The sequence below is a fragment of the Colias croceus genome, chromosome 4, assembly GCF_905220415.1.
Source record: "Colias croceus chromosome 4, ilColCroc2.1".
NCBI classification, from domain to species: domain Eukaryota; kingdom Metazoa; phylum Arthropoda; class Insecta; order Lepidoptera; family Pieridae; genus Colias; species Colias croceus.
In genome coordinates this window covers 4994483-5016323 of record NC_059540.1, presented here as the reverse complement: position 1 = coordinate 5016323, position 21841 = coordinate 4994483, and the positions used below count along the sequence as shown (strand labels likewise).

The 21841-nt window shown below is 33.4% G+C and overlaps 1 protein-coding gene across 7 annotated transcripts in view; it reads left to right on the top strand.

Moving 5' to 3' along the window:
* The window catches only part of LOC123691161 (RNA-binding protein Musashi homolog Rbp6), a 390351-nt gene that overhangs the window by 149676 nt on the left and 218834 nt on the right, over positions 1-21841 (top strand). For all 7 annotated transcript variants that reach the window (XM_045635427.1, XM_045635429.1, XM_045635425.1 and 4 more), the window contains exon 4: positions 11143-11227. In XM_045635427.1, coding sequence (XP_045491383.1) covers positions 11143-11227 — 85 coding nt within the window. The remainder of the gene's footprint in view (positions 1-11142; positions 11228-21841) is intronic.

Genomic DNA, 21841 nt, shown 5'->3' with positions numbered 1-21841 from the left:
ACCGACGTTCCGAAAGTTATTCGAGCCCTTCGCAATTCAATACGCGAATTCGTGGAGCGTACAAAGTTTAGCGATATAGTTGTACGATGCCACAAAAGACGTTTAAGGGGCAGCACACAAAACACAACAATAAACTTGGTCGGTTCTGCTGACCGCCGCAAAAAGCGCCCTGCGCACAATACAAACTTAAATTGTTCGTGAAAGCATTATGCACTCGGTTTCAATTTCCACGCGAACTAGCCATTGCAGATGTTGGGCGACACTCATAAATATGATTTGAAAATCGTTTTATGTATAAGCCATAAACTTTTATCTCCGCTGACGTCGTTGAGGATCTTCTATAAACGATTCTAGTTAGTTTCCTGCACAAAAGCTGCAGACGTTTTAATATTGGACCGTTTGATAGTGGTATGTATCTGCGAGTGTAAATTTCATCCAGCGGAACGGCCGTCCGGCACGCCACCTTCGCCTGGTCAAATAATAACGTCCTAGTAGCCAACTATTGCCTAATGTATTTTAACTTAATGGAATAGTGTTGCCGGCACTTCCCGTCCTTGCAGTGTTGCGATTTAAACCGTACTTAGAGCTCGAGACACTCGGAACTTCAACTTGATATTCAATTTAGGTTTATTAAAAGACATTATTACTCTGACCTAGAATTCACGATGACTAGAAATTCTTAAGCGTTTTTCTGTTTTAGCAACATCCATTCATCAATCAACTTCAAGAAAATACCGAAAATAGTTCATTTTTCCTCCGCAGTTCTAGACAGAAAGTAGTTAAAGATTTTCACACAGAATAGAATCAATCTTATGTTTAAAGACTTTAAAGTAAAGAATTTTTGATTAAGGAAAGAAATTTTTTTAAATTTTTGTGATTGATTTATAAATATAATAATAGTGTCCATATTATGTGGTAATGGATTTTTCATTTCTTAAAGTCTTTCAAACATTTTAAGAAATTATTGAGTTATTATCATTGTTTAAAATATTACTAGTAATAGAATTATTAAGAAAAAAATATTAATAGCAATTACATTTTTGAACATTGCACAAAATATATAGATTAAAACGCCCAAAAATGACTGAAACTTAATATAATACTCTAATTACTTTCACGTACTTACAAATAACAGACGTAATTTATAGGTGTTTGTAAAATAAACGCAAACATAACCGCGGAACAAAGCTAGTGATTAATTTAAATAGTGCAATTGAGTACTGTGTGCGTTTACAATATACAATCCATTAATCTACAGCGGAAGAGCTTTCTGTACCGGCCACAAATTAATTGCATTACCGAGTAGATTACGGGTGTGATAATAAAAGTATCTGTAGTTCTTATCGTAGTATCTGAAAAAAGTATCTGTAGTTCTTATTATTATATATAATATATTAAATTCAATATTTACGTTTTGTCTAAAACCTAATAAATTTTACACTTAAAACTTCCTCTGGAATAACTCTTAAAAACGCATCAGAATACGTTGCGTAGTTTGAAAGATTTAAGCATACATAGGGACGAACAGATAGCGATATCGATTTAAAATAATTATTTAAAATCATGTAAAATATAATCTTTAACTAGAAGATGAATATGAGTTTTAAATCATAATTTGATTGATAATTTTCATATTCGTCATTTTAAAATAATTTCTAAAAAAAATGTTATTTATAATTATTTAATTATCTGAATCAGAAAATAGAACCATCACGTATAATTCGAAATTTTAATTTGTACATCAATCTCGTTTAAAATTAACATCACAAAATTAATTTCCACTCTATCATAATTGTATTTAAAACAAATATTAATAACGAAGCATTCATGAATAGAAGACAATTATTTAAAACATTTAAATACGAATGGCGTGGTGAAATTTGTTTGTCACCAGATTTGGCGTCAGAAAATAATTGTATAAAGTCACATTCATTTTCATCACATAATATTCTTAATTGTTTGTTTAATTTAAACGTTAAACAGTGGCTTGATTAAAAATTCTGTTGCTTTTTGATTCAACTATGTACATACATACTAGAAAGAATATGCCACATATAACTTATCAGTAATTTAATAGTAGATACCAGTTTACAACAACGGACAGATAATACTATCATACTACGGCTCCCGCGAAATCCATTAAAATGATAATCAGGACTAATAATTATTATGTAATACATAGCGTGGGCTATGTAATTATTAACTAAGTACACATTGGTCTACAACGCGGCATCCTTGTACTCATTTGGTAAACAATGCCGGATGCAGACAGTAAACAAATAATATACGATGAATTATTGAGCTTGTTACACTAACAATTATGTATGGACGCATAATTAGCTGAAGTTAATTGTATATTGCACTGTCACTTCAACGTTGGTAAATAACAGTTCAAGTCGTATATGAGCTCGTATTTGCGATATTACTCAAACAGTTGAACTTGTAATGAACATAAGGAAACGTAGTAGCTACTTATCAAATAAACAGGGTATGGCGCAGTCGATAAGCTCCAAAGCCTGCATGTGGAGACAGGCGACATCTCACTGTTCCAAAACTTACTCAAATTATATATTATTCTGTACAATTACTGGTTACATTTCAGTTTGTTGTTAAATATTTAAGTAAAATGTTTATTCTGGTTATAAAGATATTCACTATGAATTGGTTGGGAGAAATTTAATCGTAATTTTTAAGGTATTTTAGAAATTTTTATAGTCTCGAAAACTTACCTCAATTATTTTAAACATTATTTTCCCTTGTGACTAACCCCGTTATGAAAATTGTTTTGTATATTGCACAACTATGAATAAAAAGAATGACTACAAACAATCGTCCAGTTAATATCAAAAATAATAAACTAGGTTTTCATTCCTGAATTTTTCAATAAAAATATAAAAATGGTATGCATAAAACCTTTGACGCGTTGTTTTGATGCTATAGCTTAGAAGCCAAAGGTTATTTTTGTGTCCTGAAAAAGTGGACCACAGTTAACTACACAGCCTTTATAGGTAAAGCGGTCTCCGAAGTTTGACTGACAAACAGACAGCAAAGAGTACATGGTTCTGAATCCAGTATATTGGTTGTTTACTTTGTAAAACATAATCCTAGGCTATAGTTTGGACCTGTAGTTTTTAGGTTACATAATTATTATTAACCTGATATTTATAACGAAGTAGTTCATGCTCTATAATCGTTAAACATTTGAAATTTTATACGTATGTGATCTGTGTAAAGGTTTGCTTTTCAAACAAACAAACATTTCTAAATCGATTTCAACATTTATTTTATTATTTCATTCAAGAACGTTCTGTTGTACTTTACAGCCAGAGATGTTAAACCTTTCACTTGGAAATATATTACTTATTTAAAATCTTTCCACCATAATACTTAGCACATGATAAACATATTATAATATGCTATGGTAATTTAAAAATTAAATATCATGATAGCAAGCGCACATGGCTTCCGTTACCAGTCAATAATATAACCCCATTGTCTTTTATTTGCGTCAGGTCACAAAATGCAGTGGAGCGTTGCAGCGATGAGATTAAACCTTCTAAATGGGCTTAAATTTTAATCGCTGTTTAAGGCTCACCTAACGGAGGCATTGAGTCGCTAAAGCCATAGATAAAGGATGATAATATAAACTCTCTGCCTCTTATGGACGTTAGAATTTTTAAGCGATTATATAATTGGGTCAAATTGGTATTTTTTTTCAAATAGATGCCTGTTGATACATATTGTTAGTCATTATGTTCACCAAAGACAATTTTTATTGCATTTTTTTTTCAATTGTGCCTTCTGACATTTCATCACTGATGATCCAGTCAAAAATTTGGCCTATAATTAATTCGTGATTTTCAATTATATAATTATTTTAGAATATAATAATAGGTACGCAAAATAATATTACATAAATAGCTACTGTATTTTCTAAATTCAATAATTCAATGTTCCTAAATTGATTACTTATACGTAAATTTGTATAATCGTGTACAAAGCAATTATTTATAAATTAAGTTCATTCGATTAAATATACCTTTTGAATGTTATAAATAGCATCTTTATAAAATACCAATGTGTACCTAAACAGATGGCGTCCACGCTATCATACCACAACAATAATTATTATGAGTTAACATATTTTGAAAGCAACTTAAACGATATTAGAACGAAACTCATAATTTTACAAAAAACAAACAGTAGACGCTCATAAATGTCTACATCGGCGACGTTTAAATATTTGCTTTTATAATAAAAATTGTGAACATTCCACAGTAAAATAATGAGAAAATCAACCGACGAGTGGCGAGCGCAGATCAACAGTGACTAGACGCGTTATTTTTCATCCGGCTTTATTTTCGCGTGGTACAACATCGAAGGCCGGCATCGAACGGGATTCTAATCAATTTAATTTATCAGGGATCCCCTGGAGGCACCCATTCACTTCATTTAATGCGCGTATTTTGCGGCAGAGCTGATTGTTTTGAACCATTCGGCTATACGGTCCATTTAGATTAATTATTGGATTACTTAATTTCGACGAGGAGTATTTATGAAGTTATCATACTTGCACATTTGCTTTGCTGCGGTTACACGATGTATTAATGGAAATTGAATTTGTTGGTGCGTATATTTCGATATTGATTCGATATTATGTAACAGCAATGGATGGTGGATTCGTTAGAAATATTGCGCACCGGCTCAAGCCGTAAGATGTATTATTAATTATCATCAAGATTAAATAAGAAGGATGGCAATCGAAGAGCGGAATGAGGGTGGAATTACGACAGCGGCAGCATTTGTCCCGGCAACTAATAAAGGAGACAATATTGCACTCGATACGTATAAATGTGCGAGCAACATTTGGGGCGTGATATTAATTCCGGCAGTAATTGCTATCGGTTTCCACCCGAGGCTGCAGCCATGAGCCATGAATACGGGAGTTACCGCTATTTGTTCCTGACGTTGCGGTTTAGGGTTTTACCTCGACCCGGTCCTATATTTATTTTCTTCGAGTTTTGTCCAAACACACAATAGCCGAGTGGATTATCTAGACCGTTTCGATAGTTGGAGGTCGAACGTAGCGAAAAACAAAATGTTAAATTACGCTATTTCGAGGTGAACGGACCAATTAAGTTGACGGTATATTCAAATTATTATCTTCTTTCGATGGCGGTCAAGTGCTAACGGTTCAAATTTTAGTTAGAGGATAATGCAGGAGGTCGGTTATCGAAATCTCGCCGTCCATAAATTAAGCTGGTTACAGCAACTCTACACGTTAATTGAATAAAGCCGCATAAAATACATAGGGAACTATTTATAGAACATACTTTAGTTGTACTACAGAATTGCAAAATTTCACTTAATAATAAAAGCTTAGTTTTATGGTGTATTGCTGAAATATTTAATATATAAGTAAGTCGATTTATTTACTACTAGATTTCCGCCCGCGGCTTCGCCCGCGTTTGCAAAGGAAAACCCGCATAATTCCCGTTCCCGTGGGAATTCCGGGATAAAAACTATCCTATGTGTTAATCCAAATTACCCTCTATAAGTGTGCTTAATTTCATTGTAATCGGTTCAGTAGTTTTTACGTGAAAGAGTAACAAACATCCATACATCCATACAAACTTTCGCATTTATAATATTAGTAGGATAATTGCCAAGTATTCAGTTAAACAAACTAGTTCTATTTAGATCCGTGCTTTAACTTCCTTATACTCCTAGTTTGCTAAAACGAAGTTCTAAAAAAAGAGTATTCGTAATAACATTAAGATAACGGTGTAGTACCTATATTAAGAAATTAAAACAAGTTCATAACTAACCCTACTGTCTCGTCTGTATCAGGATACAAATAGTGGCGGGCAAATATCTGTCTCTACCTTCTTAAATAACTTCTATTTTCCCACATATTCCTTTACATAACAGCTAATAAACATTCCAGACGCAAACACTATGATATCGTTTTAGTTATAATTTAAGTTTCACCACTTAATTAGAAATGATATCAAAAGCGGTCTTGCAATAATATCATAACGTAGTTTACATCATGTTCTTAATAATACATCTAGATGAAATCCTGGTTAAGCAAATTTCGTATATTGGTTTCGAGCCAAGTCATATGCTTCATATGCCATGATACTCGCAATTTGGATTTTCGAGGGAAATTAATAATTATTACATAATCCAAATATATTCCTCTTAACATTTAACTTGGTTTTTAATAGAGTTGTTTGGTGTTTTATATGATATCGTGTTACACGTGTTGTATGAAATGTTTTGATTATTAATAATGCATTTACAACTTACACAGTATAAAATGTTCAGTTTTGTAATGAAAAACAAACAAAACATAAACAGCTTCATAAGTTTTACAATGCGAGATTAAAAATAAATGTCTACTTATACTTCCTCTTACATTATATGAGTGTAATCTCATAAGAAGATAAAATAGGGAGTCTTTTCTGATATAAGTGAAGCCTAAGTCTATTTCTCTGAAGGGCCCTCGACTCGGCTATATATGTGTATACTGTATAAGTCAGCACTAGGCTATCTAAAAGATCGAGAGATAGCAAGCAAAATTAAACCGCAGGTCAATTGAATACGGGCGCGTTATACAGTCGGAGCGAAGATCCTTATTTTCAATTTCCATACGCGAACATTTTCCTATATTATGTGCTTAGTACAATGGCGAATGAAGCCATGAATCTTGTTAGGAGTGGGCTTGATTTAATACTAGCGGGATTGGGGGGATTTGTTTATACCTCATTTGGGTTGGGTGTTTTGTTTTCTAAATTACTTAAGATTGTTACGATTGTAGATGCCATGTTAGTCTTTATGTGTGTGTAGTGTTTTTGTGAGAGTAAATTGCGATTGTGTAACTCCTAATATTTTTTTAACCTATTTTTTTAAGCTTAAAAAGCTATCTTGTTATTCAATAGTATGCAATATACTCCTCGTAAATAAGAAGAACTATATTTTTATGTGCTCAAAAATGATATAATTTATAGGTATATGAAGGAATTGGTATTGATGTCGAACTTATTTCCTAAGTTCGCAACAATAGCATTTAGAAATATTTTTTTTTAGTATTCCAAACGGATTTTTCACCACATACTTGGGCGTCATCAGGCCACCAGTGAACGTATGTAAATTCGTGCGAAATTTAAAGCACTATGTAATATTGTTGGCAATGTACCTAATACTGGCAACACCGGTAAGGTAGCGGGTGAGATACAACGAGAAAATTGTATTTCCATTTTTACAATTTCAATTTAGTATTAATTCGCGTCCGGAGCCCGGCCGGGCGCGCCGCCACATGTAAAATATGGATCGGCTAAGTGAAATTAAAATGCTCTATAAATTGTGATTTTTGCAAGTCCTAAAGTGGGGAAGGCTTTTTATTATTTATCGTCCGCGCGCGGCCAGCGAGGACTTACTGAAAATCGTCGTTATTATTCAATCTACTTGTTAATATATTTACCGCGATACACGGCTTTAAGAGTAATTATTGCTATTTGCATAATTTGCTATTATTTTTAATAATAAATCACTTTTATGGCACACTTTACGGTAATACTTTGAGTTGTTTTATAACTTTATAAGAGGAAATTTATGTGTGGAAAGGAATGAATAAATTGATGTAATATAATTATGACTTGAACATAAGGATGATTTCCACTTAATGTGTAGGGATATATATTTTTATCTAGTATGGTAAGATTTGGCCTATGCAGCAACGGAAATTCGTAACCAATAATAATTAAACTAAATATATCATCTCTACATTTCTCTATTTTCTTCGTCACGTACAGATATTTTAGTTACAGATAATTTCAATAAGTCAGAAAGTGAAAACAGAAGTATGCTACAACCTTCTGTAAGTAGTTTTCGAAAACCAGAACATCGTAAAGATCACCATAATATGACAGTGAGAATATCTTTATCTGCAACTAAGAAAATGTTATCTAAAACACCAATTGACGCATTCATTTAGAGATTTTCGTAATACCAATATATAACATAAATTATAAGTAAGCTTATTAAAATAATTTGCACATGATCTGTTTATTAGGCATTACTTAAAACACTTAAAATGTTTGGCACTCCGCTCATCGCGGCCGCTGGCCACGGCGATCGTATTTGCGGCCTTTGGGTTAGACTACTCTCTATTTCATTCCCAGTAGTACAAAGAGAGATCTGCATAGACCGGAATGACTGAATATTTATGAGAACCAAATACGTTTGAAATCACTGAGAAAAGCTGGTTTATTTTAAATTGTAATTTTTAGTCAACGTTTTTATTACATGAAACGTAAATTTTATAATTGAGTATTATGTATTTAGGTATTAAAATTCTGTGCGCGCTCTCGCAGCGTTTAAATCGTCGAGTAAGTGAACAAAATAAATACAAACGTTATTAGGGGACGTGTACTGTACGTACTTCGCAATCAGTGAACAGCTATCAGGCTGTCGGTTCCTTGAAACTTCCTGCAGCTCGCTTCCTAATTTTATACACCATTTATTTTGTAGCCTCGTCGATGTGTTATAAAATTTTTATCGGAGCGTTTTATTCTGATATTTTCGTCGTGCATGGATATAATTATTATCTTGTTACGTGGGATTGGTTTTGTAAATATATTTTTCGATTCGATGTAGAGTAAAAATAAAATGGAGTATTTAATTGAATTTTTTTTAATGAAATGTTAAGTTTCTAGATGAGTTACCATAAGTTTTATTATTGTACTAGCGGTCCGCCCCGGCTTCGCCCGTGGTACATATTTCGCAATAAAAGGTAGCCTATGTTCTTTCACAGGGTCTAAAGATTTTCTGTGCCAAATTTCATCAAAATCGGTCCAGAGTAGTTTATGCGTGAAAACCTTTATACATACATACATAATTACAAACCTTTCCTCTTTATAATATTAGTATAGACTAGCTGTGCCCGCGACTTCGTCCGCGTGGAATAGTGACTGCATAGTAGTTACTACTTATCTTAATTATTGAGTAAACACAGACTACCATAAATAATTAAAAGAACTGAACGTAAAATTTATTACTAAACTGAGCTAAACAATACAAAAAAAAATGCCTTATTAATTTTCTACGTAAAATTTCTTTTAAATTATGTCATATTATTTTTAGGCACCAGGGGGGAGGGGAGCAAATTTCTTTTCCTTCCTTCCTTGTATGGATGTTATTAACTATGTATCGTGCAGCAACTGATCAGCTTAATCGATACTCAGTTTTTATCAAATCCAGCACAAAATCCAAATCAAATCTTTCCTGAATCCTGTCTCACGCCTGTAGTAACTAAACCGTTTAGACCGTGCAATAAAAATTAAATTAAAAAAAAACAGCGCTACGAAGAAAAGTGCATAGAAAAAGGAATAAATAATTTCACAAACTTCCCGAAGATTTTTAAAAATAAATACCATTTTAAACATATATAAAAAAAACAAAGTCGTCGGGGCTGCCATGCCCACATAACATCATCATAATATACCTCATTATCAAAATATATGGTACTTAATTTTAAAGATCGTCGGGAAGTTTGTAAAATAATTATTTATTCCTTTCGGTTTCTTATTTTCATGTAATATTTTCAAGTGAGCGAGACCTACCTCTACCTCCATATTACATTCCTACATCATATTGATATCTATAAGTTTGTTGCTCCTTGACATCTTTTAAGTTGGGCCGTAACTGTGCACAAATTGTAATGGACAGTGGCAAAAGAAGTGGTATACTTAGGAAAAAATATTGCCAAGGGCCAGGCCTATGTAGCTTTGAGTAGAGTTCAAAATTTCCAGGGTGTGGCTATCCTCTCGCTCCCGTATCCCCTCTTCTTTCACAGACTTTCAATCCTTCCCTTTCCATCCCTAGTAAATGGCAGAACCGATTTTGATGTAAACCATATCTAATTGTACCTATATGTACACGTCATATTATCTTGTAGTTTGATGCTCCATTTGGTTTATTTATCCCCACTGTCACCCCTAAAAAGCCCTAAATGTAATAAACGGATGAACCGATTTTGATAAAATATGTCTAATTATATTTTACACGTCATGCCCTTTCATTTGATATGTCACTTGAATATATTTGACAAATTCATTTTTTTATTACCACTTTTATACCTTTATCAAATAAATGCATGAACCGATTTGTTACTGATAGGTCGTTCACTTTCATTTAATATATCACTTAGGTACTTATATTTGACAACTTTCGTTTTTTTCATTCCCACATTTACCCCTATATAACTACCTAGGTATAATAAATGGATGAACCGATTTTGATACACTTTATCTAAGAACCAGCGTCGGAAAATATGCTGCCTAACTAAAAATTCATCTAATTCGGATTACCTGTTAGCGAGCTACGGTGGCACAAACAGACACACACACACAGACACACATAGCGGTAACACTTATCACCCATCTTTTTGCGTCGGGGGTTAAAAATATAATACTACATAATTTAAAGGACATTTTATGTATAAAATTTACCTAGAAGTAAGCATAATTCTAATTTGACCAACCCCCCCCACCCTTGGGCACTTTCGATATCATCATGGACATTTACAGGAATAATAATTGTCACAGATAACTTACGTTTTATCGTACAGTGTATAGAATGCCTTAGCAAATGTTCGCCGTGAATACTTAAATGGTCATAACTTTTTTATTTACGAACCGATTGACATGAAATAAACGCTAAATGTTAAATGAAGATTACCACAATATATTAGTGAAAACCGCATCTTAATCGGATAAGCCGTTTCTGAGATTAGCGTGCACGAACATACAGACAAACAGACAAACAGACAAAAAAATTTTTAACTACAGTTTTGGGTTTGGGATCGATTTAATAATAGCACCTGCTAATTTTTTTTTATATATTTTGATTGTACAGACACGACTTTTCTAGAATTTTATTATATGTATTAATTAAAAATATGATTTGAATCCTGATGATGATATGAAATGAGCACAGGTGAAGCACATGCTTTCGAAAAATAATTTCCTCATTTAAATGAAGACAATAAAAATTGATTTCTTTGTACATTCTAAAATATATTTCCAAAACATGACTTGATGTTTAGAGTGACGAGCAATGTATTTTTTTTTGTTGCAGGGGATTCGGGTTCATCACATTCGGCGATCCCGCTAGTGTAGATAAAGTTTTAGCTCAAGGAACACATGAATTAGATGGAAAAAAGGTGAGTCTTTACTTTATATATTTTCTTGTATTATTTGTATATTTTTTTTGTTACAAATTATGTACATAATATCTGAACAGTTATATACAAAGGTATCATGCAGTAAAATAAACTGAAAGTCTAAAATTCGATCATGTTCTATGTAGATTGTTGAAGTAAGTTTTGATATATTTTATTAAAATAATAAAAAAATCCTAGATTATTAAATAATATATTATTAATAATAACTTAGAATTTTTTTATTGGCTTTCCATATTATAATATTTCATATTTAATTCTAAACAATCTAATATTTTAGTACATCGCAGTGAAATCAGCGCAATTTATTTTTGCACACACACTTTTATTTGACTGCCTTTACGTTTACAATTTTAATTTTGCTGGCTACTTAAAATTGCGCCGTAAAATCGTAATGGGAAAAACAACAGTTGAAAATGTTTTTTACTTCCGGAGAGGTGAAAATTTTTATGAAAACTTAATTATGTCATTTTTAACCATTCGACTTTGTTTGAAACTATTCAATTAATTAATATTACTTTCTGTCCAACTTCCTAAAAACATAACTTTGTATCATTGTTAGCGTTTAAACTGCGATGTTTCTTCTCGATAAAACGTATAAAATTAATCAAGGACAATTTGAAATGGCCGATTTATTGCCGGCTGTGATGCTTTATTTTATAGAGTTCATTGTCCATTAATCTTAGTTTCAAATGTATTACTTCAACCGACGAATGGCTCAACTGTTGCGAGTGTTTTACTATCGCGCACAGCTATTATTTCAATAAGCCAAATATTCTGCCAAATCTCGCTCCGAGTGTGTGTGTGTGTGTTATGTGTCACACACATGCGCAATCTTTATGTAGATAATGCTCATCTTTATATCTCTGAAGACGCATTACTCGCTTCTTTCCGAGAACTCTCAACAGATGGAGAAAAAAGTCGATTACTATCGCTCGCCACGAAATAATCTAGATAAATTACAGAGCCCGGCGTTGTTTACTTTGATTAAATTGTAGTCGACTGCCGGAAGATTAGCCGAAGCCTCACAAATCGAGCGAAAAGAGAGAGCGTTTTCTCAATTTACATAAAATGAACGCGAAAATCGCGATTGTACTTACATCCAGTATTTCTTATTTTACTTATTTTATTGCTACTTGTAGTATATAAGTCCTAAATGTGAGCTTATATGTATGAATAATTCTTTGACTAAATTCTGTGTTCATTCATTCTCTTGTATGATATATGAAAATTAAAGCTAATTGACTTATTGAAAATTTTAAGTTTAGAGAGAGAGACACCCATGAAACATATTATGTATAAAATAAATACATTTCCTGTCTCTTTTTCTAAATAAATTGTTCAATACGGAAAATCAATTCCTAATAAATATTGATTTTAATAAAGCTATTGAATATAAAATAAAATAACCCAGAAGTTATATAACCTGCATGAAGCAATTATTAATTTAAAGGTAATTAAAATGTTATTAAAGTGATTGCAGTTGTTGGAATAATTTTCTCTTAACTACGTTTATTCTCTAAGACCATTTTTAATTACCTGCTAGTAATGAGAGCATTTTATTATGCAATTTTCATGGATAAATAGTTTTGCTTTATACAATTGCTTCAAAAGAAAACTATTATGTTGTCCTGTCTGTGCTTGTGTTGAAAACTCCATACTAATATTATAAATGCAAGATGATTTTACGACCAAACCAAAACATAGTTTTGGATGCAATTTGGAAGCAAAATAGACAAGGAACCAGGGTCAAAGAAATGATTTAGTACTTCTGTCGCAAAAAAAGTTGAACTTTTAAACTTTTTATGTCAGATTTTGCTGAATTAAGGTTATCTTTTAAATAGCTCTTAAAAATTGCAATAAGGCACGTGTAGTTTCGCGTAAGTTGTTGTAAAAACATGACAATCACCATTCAAGATGTTCAATTATTAATTTTCCACGCTTAACACTGTGCTTAAAATAAGTAAATATCGAAAAATAAATATGTCAGTCATTTTATAACAGTTTTCTGATCTCCAAAATGTACTCAAGTAAAACTCACAAATACAACAAGTGATAACTGCGTTAAAAAAAACCGACTTCAAACTTGCACTTGCAACATTTACAAATACAGAAAAAAATGCTCATAAAATAAAAAACTACTAGGCCTATCCGAATAAAATTTTTATGGGACCAATTCGACACCATCCTGCATCGAACAAAAAAAGAATCACGTAAATCGGTTCAGAAACCTCGGAGTAATCGGTGTACATACATAAAAAAAACATACCTGCCGAATTGATAACCTCCTCCTTTTTTTTGAAGTCGGTTAAATATATACATTAACATGTAACAAATAGTTTAGATATCATGTCATGATACATATTATATTCGTATATTGATTATAATACACCCACGCTGTTTCGTCCTTCAAGTGTAAGTAAACTTTTGCCATTTATATTTTATTAAGAAATATTGAAACTTTTTCCAACGAAGTTTGTTTCGAGGCACATCGATTGGAAACGATTCAAGCAAGTACATTTAAGTTATCGCATGAGAAAGGAATTTCATTTACACAGACTTATGAATTGTATTATGTGAATATGAGTTTAGTACGAATGTGTTTTCTTGTATAGAAAACGTTGAGCATAGCATTGATAGAGCGTTGAGTTGAGCAGAGCATTATATAGAAAATTGAGCAGAACACATATATATATATACTAGCTTTCCGCCCGCAGCTTCGCCCGCGTTTTCAGAGAAAACCCCGCATAGTTCCCTTTCCCGTGGGATTTCCGGGATAAAACCTATCCTATCTCTCAAGTTGGATCGAACTGCACATGGTGTGCGAATTTTATTGTAATCGGTTAAGTGGTTTAGGAGTCCATTGAGGACAAACATTGTGACACGAGATTTATATATATTAAGATATTTTGATATTAACGTGAAGATTTTTGATTTGTGTATAGACGGGAACTTTTATACTTGGTACAAAAATTAAACCAGTATTAAAAAAAGTTATAAAAAAGAAGATTTCTTGGAATTTTTCAATACAAGAAAAAAATGATTCCATAGCAACAGTTTAACAAAAGATGTATTATTAAACGATACTATATATAGAGCGTTGACGTGTCCTAAATGTGACACAAATATCTCCACCGATCTTAGCTAAATGACATTTACGAACATTAATAAATCATGTCGACTTTTAAAATATGTAGCTAGAGAATTTTGCAGAAAATCGCCATTTTATATTACGCTGAAAGCTTTGATATTATATACGCGTGTACTAGTATTGAGATCGATACAGATTTCTATTTGTTGTTCAAAGTTCCTAAGTAATAAATATTGTAGGGATGAGGGCAAATTTTACGAAATAAATAAAATAAAAACTTCTAGAAACTTTCATAAATCGATCGTGTAATTGTTAAGGTCGATATAAACAAAGGCATATAAAATACTTTGGGAAAACAGTAAAACTTTTCAGCAACGAAGCTTTCATATGAATCAGTTATATATCTTTAATATGAAATTGAAATGGTATTATCGTGTAGCAATTTTACGTCTGCGTAGGTGTTACAATTCTAAGATAAGAGAGATGCACAGATGGAACGGACAAGTGCAAAAAGCTTAATTAATTTCCGATGCGTATTTCGGCGAATCACGATCGACTTTAGCGAATTTAATTCACCATGATCATAAATTCATATTGCCACCTAACACGTTTTGCGAATGCCCGAATTCGAAAATGCTAACTACGTAGGTACTAGTCGCCATCCATGAAAATAAAATGCTTTTCAATGCAGCCATTGAAGTATGTTACCGTGCAGCTGCATAAATTTGCTGTAGTAGTACGCCATTTGAATTATTGCATAACTTGTAAACACGTCTGAGACCAGCGCTTGCGAAGACGCCTTCATTTTTTCGTCTTATCGGCTCTTTTAAAAAATGGCGCGTACGAGCTGAATGCTGGGACTTAATTCCTTTGAAACGATATTCAGTATGTATTTCCGTGAAATATTCTTACATTTTACATCGGTTTTTAATACAGATTAAAATTCTTAATATTAAGACGTGTATTCCTAGAAATTTGATCTCCTTAACTCGGATATTAAATTGTTTTCAAATTGCCATGTTTAAAAGTATTCTCATAATAAATTACATTTTCTCAGACGAAAACAAATTTTATCGAGATCATTGTAAATGCATAATCTCTACAACATTGTTTTAATCCAATATTACATATTCAAGTGTTTCCTAATCGAACAATTACAAGCATAATAAACGCTCGTGGTCCACTATGTAGCGAAGCCGATTTTTGCAGTGGATTACCCGTTTAAACAATGCGAGCGGCCGGAACACCAAATAAAGGGAAACACTAACCGAGGCCCGCGTTATTCTTCCAAAATTAACTCATAACGCCAAGAGCTGTTGATTTTTTTTCAACCGTAATCTGCTTTAACGGGCACCGGGCCAGTAGCTCTGTAAATCGGCCGCACGCGACCGCCGCGAAATGTGAATCTTTAAATGTTGAGCATACATTTTTAATGTCGTTTTAATGCCACGCCTCGGCCGATTGTGGCAACAATTAACGTTATAACGAGTTCATTAATAATGGACTATTCAAAGTCCGTTTTAAATAAGCTTTTACTGGTTAAGATTACTTTTAACCGCAAATGTATTTTTTTAACTGCGGTTCACATTATCGTTGTGCAAGGCATGTTATTTTTTTGTGAGTTCAGACTCGAGACTGTAAATCGCAATGTTGTTTTTTTAAAAGGAGTGACATCTACGCTACGTTCAATTTAATGGATAACGTTGATGAAGTTACCAATTAACATAATGTGAGCGACGCTTCACGTTTGCTTTTTAATACAATCGCTTTACTATTTAAATTGATCGTTGTTTTTAATAAAAATATATTCAACTTTAATGTTTTAACGGAAATGCAGACCAGGTAAATAATGTAAAATGTTTTATTTATTCAGGATACAGAATTTACGTCACATGAATGTAAAGTATTAAAAGGAAAAACAAGCTCTCTGTATGCGAATCAGCAATAATAAGTTAAACTATATGTCCCGTGCCCACCTGAAGAGATTGGGGTAAAGGAATGCTTAATATAAAGTCCCTTAGCACGGGGTCCCCAATAATAACACCGACTTCGCAAACGTAGACAACTCTCTGTTTGTGGTTTTATATCTCGTACCGTATTTTTCTGATAAAATATACGTGCATGAGATTCCCTTATATTGGATATTTGAATTTCGCTCGCAGGAACTTTAATTTCGACAGATTCGAATATCAAAGAATTTCAACATTTTGAAGTTTACGTCGCATTTACAAATTGAATAGCGTATTAAAATTTGGATGGGAAAGTCCGGTTGACAGGCATATTCATTGTATGCAGCAAAAGTTTCTTGCAGTCGTGCCTGGGCTGAACTTCACTCGGACATCAGGAACCGGCGTGGATTCAGTTTCACAATAGAATAAAGTAGCATCGGAAGCTCGTTGGAGTTAATAAATAATACAGAAACGGAGTGACATGCGCAGAGTGCAAGGAGCGCCCTAAGTCTGTTTTGACTGCAAATATCTGCGCCGGATGCCTGTCTGTACTTTTCGACGTAGAGATCTAGATTCGCTGGAAAGTTCTAGACAGATTATTTATTATTAATAGGACTACCACTCACACAATTATGATTCACAATAATTATTGAAATAAGACTTCGTGTTCGTAGTGTAAATACAGTATAATTAATTTTAAATGCATTAAGCCCATCGTTATAATATAATCGTAACGTAATCTAATTTAGTAGAAAAATCAATTCAACATGAAAGACCAATAGGTCCAATAACCAATTATTTCACTTGAAACGTGTTTATTATTTTTAGTTTTACAAATAACTCGGACATTTATAATAACATCAAAACATTATAATGCATGCACTATGACGTCACATCTAGCACAAGTGGAATCGGAATGTACAAATAGAGTCGGAGTTTCGAGGACAAATAGTGCGTAATCTTTGTCTCCCGAGACCACTGGCCACATCGCGTCCAGCTTTTGTTCAATCAGAATTGTCTGATAAGCTCCAACTGTCTTGATTTAAGCTGATTGTAACTAGAATTCAATAGAGTTTGCATCTTAATCAACTGAATGTTCTCAAAGCCCGATTGTTTCAATGTAAAAACGTTCGATTAGTTTGTTTCTTGTAACTGCTAAATAAATCAAAGCATCCTCACTTCGCAATATATACAGAATACAGACAATGTAATATGACGTCATCATAAATTCAATGTGACGGATGATACGGATACCGAGTACCTTTTGTTTGTAACCCCCGTCGGTATAGATATCAAATGAAAGAAATCAATCTGTGGTTCCCCTTAAACGATACCATCAATACAATACGACTAATGCTATTATATTACCAGAAGCTTATTCGAGAATAGTTATGATACAATACGAATAAATGATACTTATTGTGTTGTAAAGGCGAAATAAGGATATAAGAGTCATAACAAAAGAAAATTTAAAATATCAAATTGTTAATAAACTTGTTGCCACAGCTATACTTGTTCTCATTTCACCTCAGAAGCAATTCTATTAAGGAGATAATATTATAATAAGATTTGAAGTTTAGCTCGTATTTCAATTACTGGAGGTATTTCACTCACAATATTATGTTCTCAATGTTCAACTGATGGATAAGTTTTATTTTTCTCCACCATTTGCCCTTTCCAAAGTATTTAAGGGAAAGTAATATCTTACCGAGTGAAGGGAAAATACTTCGGTTGCATTAGGTGTGAGCCGTAGGCCTTAAAACGACAACGTGTCGGTTCCCACGCGAGCTCGGGTTACTCAGAATCTCATTTTTTCTCACAGAATTAAACCAGCGATAAAATTCTTGAGACGTCGCATGAAAATGTGCGTCACCTGCCTTGCATATTTATGTGTGTCCCAGTAATGACGTTTGTCGAGCCTCCCCAGCGAGGCTTCATTACAACCTGTCTCCGAGGGCGTTAAAGCAAAATCCTACTTTATAAACAATCTGTGTCAAGTGTTTTCCAATCGCGTCGGAGCTTGTTTGCATATTTCTTTATTGAATGACTAAAAGCTATAGCAATTAAAACAATGCTACGGGCTACGATTTTGTTCAAGTGCAAATTAATAATCATCATGAATATTCATCACATTTTATTCGATTCACCTTTAAATTCGTATCTATGAAATACATTTTATTTAAGCTTTACATAGGACAACAATTTCGCCACTTAAGAAATTGAGTAGTTACTTACTGCCTTTGCCTTTGCCTTTTACATAATATAAACAATACATACGTTTAAGGTCATATATCTCGTGTAGAGTAAATATTGTTCTTAATTTAAGTGTAGTTAGTGCGGGCGCACACGTGCAGCGGCGACGCGACGTGCCTGGCCGCAAGTCGCGCTGCACCAAATATTTCAGAGAGAACGGTACGGAATATCGCAATAGCTCGCCCTAATCTTGAGCCAACTCAAGTGTTGCACCTGCAGCCAAATTCGTTCCAATTAGGAGGAGTTACAGTACGCGTCGCAGACTGAGCGGCAAATGATGCGGTCCCCACTTAAGCGGCCGACACTTGCGACGCCCGTCTGCACGTAAATAAATTCTGTTACCGCGTCTAGTGCACGTCATTAAACTTTCTTGTCCTTACCACCGCCCGTGTGACGTTTGTTAATTATCGAGATTTTACAACACGCTTGCTGATTGAAATTGCATGTTCTGAATGCTAGTTTCATTAAGCTTCACCCATAGTTTCAATACTACGAATGCAATTAATTTTAATTGCTTCTAATAGTTCCGCGTATTGCTCCCATGATCACGTGCCATCATTAAAATGTCAAACAATTAATGTGAATTCCCTCAAATATCTTAAAACATTGTTTAGCTTCAAACATTTGTATCGAAATGTGCACAAAGGGTTAAATTGTAAATTAATTTCGAAAGCTATTTCAGTACAATGGCGATGTGAGTAACCTTTTAATGCATTTTATGCGCGCTTCAAATGCCTTACAATTAGACGTCAAGTATTAGATACATCATCAAGCGCAACAATTCACTGTAGGGGACATTATGCCCTCGTATACCCTTTGTACTAACTATGTAGAGAATGATTAGCTTGTATTTTTTAATACACAGTATTAACACTTCTACAGATTTATTATATTTTTTTGTAAAGTAGCCACCAAAGATAAAATATAAAATTATGTATAAAAAAATATCAAACCCCGACAACATTTTAAAGTACCGAGCACCGTATAACGAAATTACACACTGCGATTTTTCATAAATATATTCTATAACCCGATATCTAGTTTATTTCATATCAAGTGCAGTTGCTCTGAGGATCAAATAGCAAGCATGCAAGATAGCCGTGCGAGATCATTGAATCCATTTGTATCGTGTTCAAATGCTAAGGTGCTACTCAATCGACACCGGAGCTTTAGTACATACAATATTACTATCTATTTAGATATTTATAAGATGTAATTTGCCATAACACTATAATAATGCAAGCTGTCGCGTACGTAACAAGTTTGCAGAATTTGTAATTACAGGGTGGTTCTAAATTACGTTGACAAATTTCAAAATAATAAATTTCAAAAATGGGACATGCTGCGTTGCTTTTGTTTTTTAATTATTATTTTCACATGTTTTGGCGCCAACTTAACGTTATTTGTGAAGAGAATAAATTAAAAATTAGTCATTTTTTACTATGTCTGCTCAACGAGGTGCAATAATATCCTTATATGAGGCTGGTAAGCGGCAGTGCGCGATAGTGTGACTTCTCAGTATCAGTCGGCAGTTAGTTTCTTCTGCTATTAAACGCTACGATGAGCTTGGCCATCTTGGTGACTGTCTGGCAGAAAAAGAACTGTAAAGACGCCTAGGCTTCGACATATCGTCAAACAAAGATAGACCCGCAATTCACAAGCCAAGGTAAGAAAAATAGCTCGAGATTTAGGTGTAAGTCATTCAACGTTACAACGAGTTGTTAAAAATGAGCTCAAGTTAACAGCATACAAGCTTCGAAAAGCGCAGCAGTTGGATGATAAAGATAAAAAAATACGCCTCGAAAGATGTCACTTACTGAAAGCGCGCTCCGCTGGCGAAGCGTGGAAAAATATTTTTTTCACCGATGAAAAAATTTTTCAGATTGAACAGTCTCATAACCGCCAAAACGATAAAGTTTACTCTTCTAGTCGCCCTGGAGCCACAGCAATTATCACCCATCGGCAAAGACCGGATTCAGTCATGGTTTGGCGTGGCATTTTCTCAACATGCAAAACTCCTCTTGTTTTCGTAAAAAAAGGTGTGAAAATGAATCAAGAAATATAACGACGCGATATTTTAGAGAGTGTAGTTCATCCTAGGAGCCAGTAACACTTCGTTGACCAACCGTGGACTTTTCAACATGTCTCTGCTGCATCTCACAGGACCTCAAATGTGCAGTAGTGATGTATGGACCATTTCCCAGAGTTCATAAGTTCCAAGGAATGGCCTCCATTTTCATCAGACCTTAATCGAATGGATTTCAGCGTATGGTTAATTCTAGAGGCGAAGGCCTGTGCAACATCACACAGAAGTGTAGACGCGCTGAAGGCAACACTTACTCGTGAGTGGGACAAAATATCTGAAGAGGAGGTACGGAAAATCGTCGAAAACTTCAGAAAGCGTTTAAGCCTTTGTATTAAAGCTAAAGGTGGTTATTTTGAAAATAAATAGATATTTACATTAAAATAATACTGTATTTTTATTATAAAGTAGTCACCGATATACTGTGTAAAAAAAAAATAAAATAAATCGTAAAATGAGTTGTCAACGTATTTCAGAGCCACCCTGTAATTAATATGCGGGCTTATTATTGATTGAATAAACACTGATATTATATTATACTGTATTTGTAATAATATTATGTTGTTTAAATTCTTATTGTTTGTGTTGAATGATGAGTTAAAATCTAAATATTATTCTATCTGTAAGATTATTTCAAAAATTAGATGATTTAAGAAGGCAAAACAGATTTATACTCTTTAGGTATAGAACCATTTATGAAACAAGGCAAAGATTAGATTCCACCAAAGATTGTCTTTATTGTAATAGTGAGATTAACTAATAGTTGGTCAATCAAACTAGGTTAGCCCTTACCCTTTATGTATAAATTCTGTTCCATTGTCTTCAATGATTTTGTTGAAGTTGCTTATATACTTGATATAATTTGTATGGGAAACTTTACACAGAGCAATATTATAATTAGGATAGAGCTTTGCGTCTATTTGATTTGTTATCAATCCGGAACTGCTTTACGCAATAAGATGAATTTTTGTTAATATATAAGCGTAGAGAATGGAATACGAAGGAGTGAAATAATTGTAATACACAGGAAAAGCCACAGAGAGAGCTAGATCTATGTAGAAGCAGATATAAATTAATTTATAATTTAATATTTATAATCCGGGATTAGTAAAATTTGTAATAAACTGGAGAAATTTCACAACTTTTACCTCAATATAAACGCGTATTTCTAGGTAGGCCAATATGTTGCTATGTAAAACTTTTGAAATAATGCCGTTTAT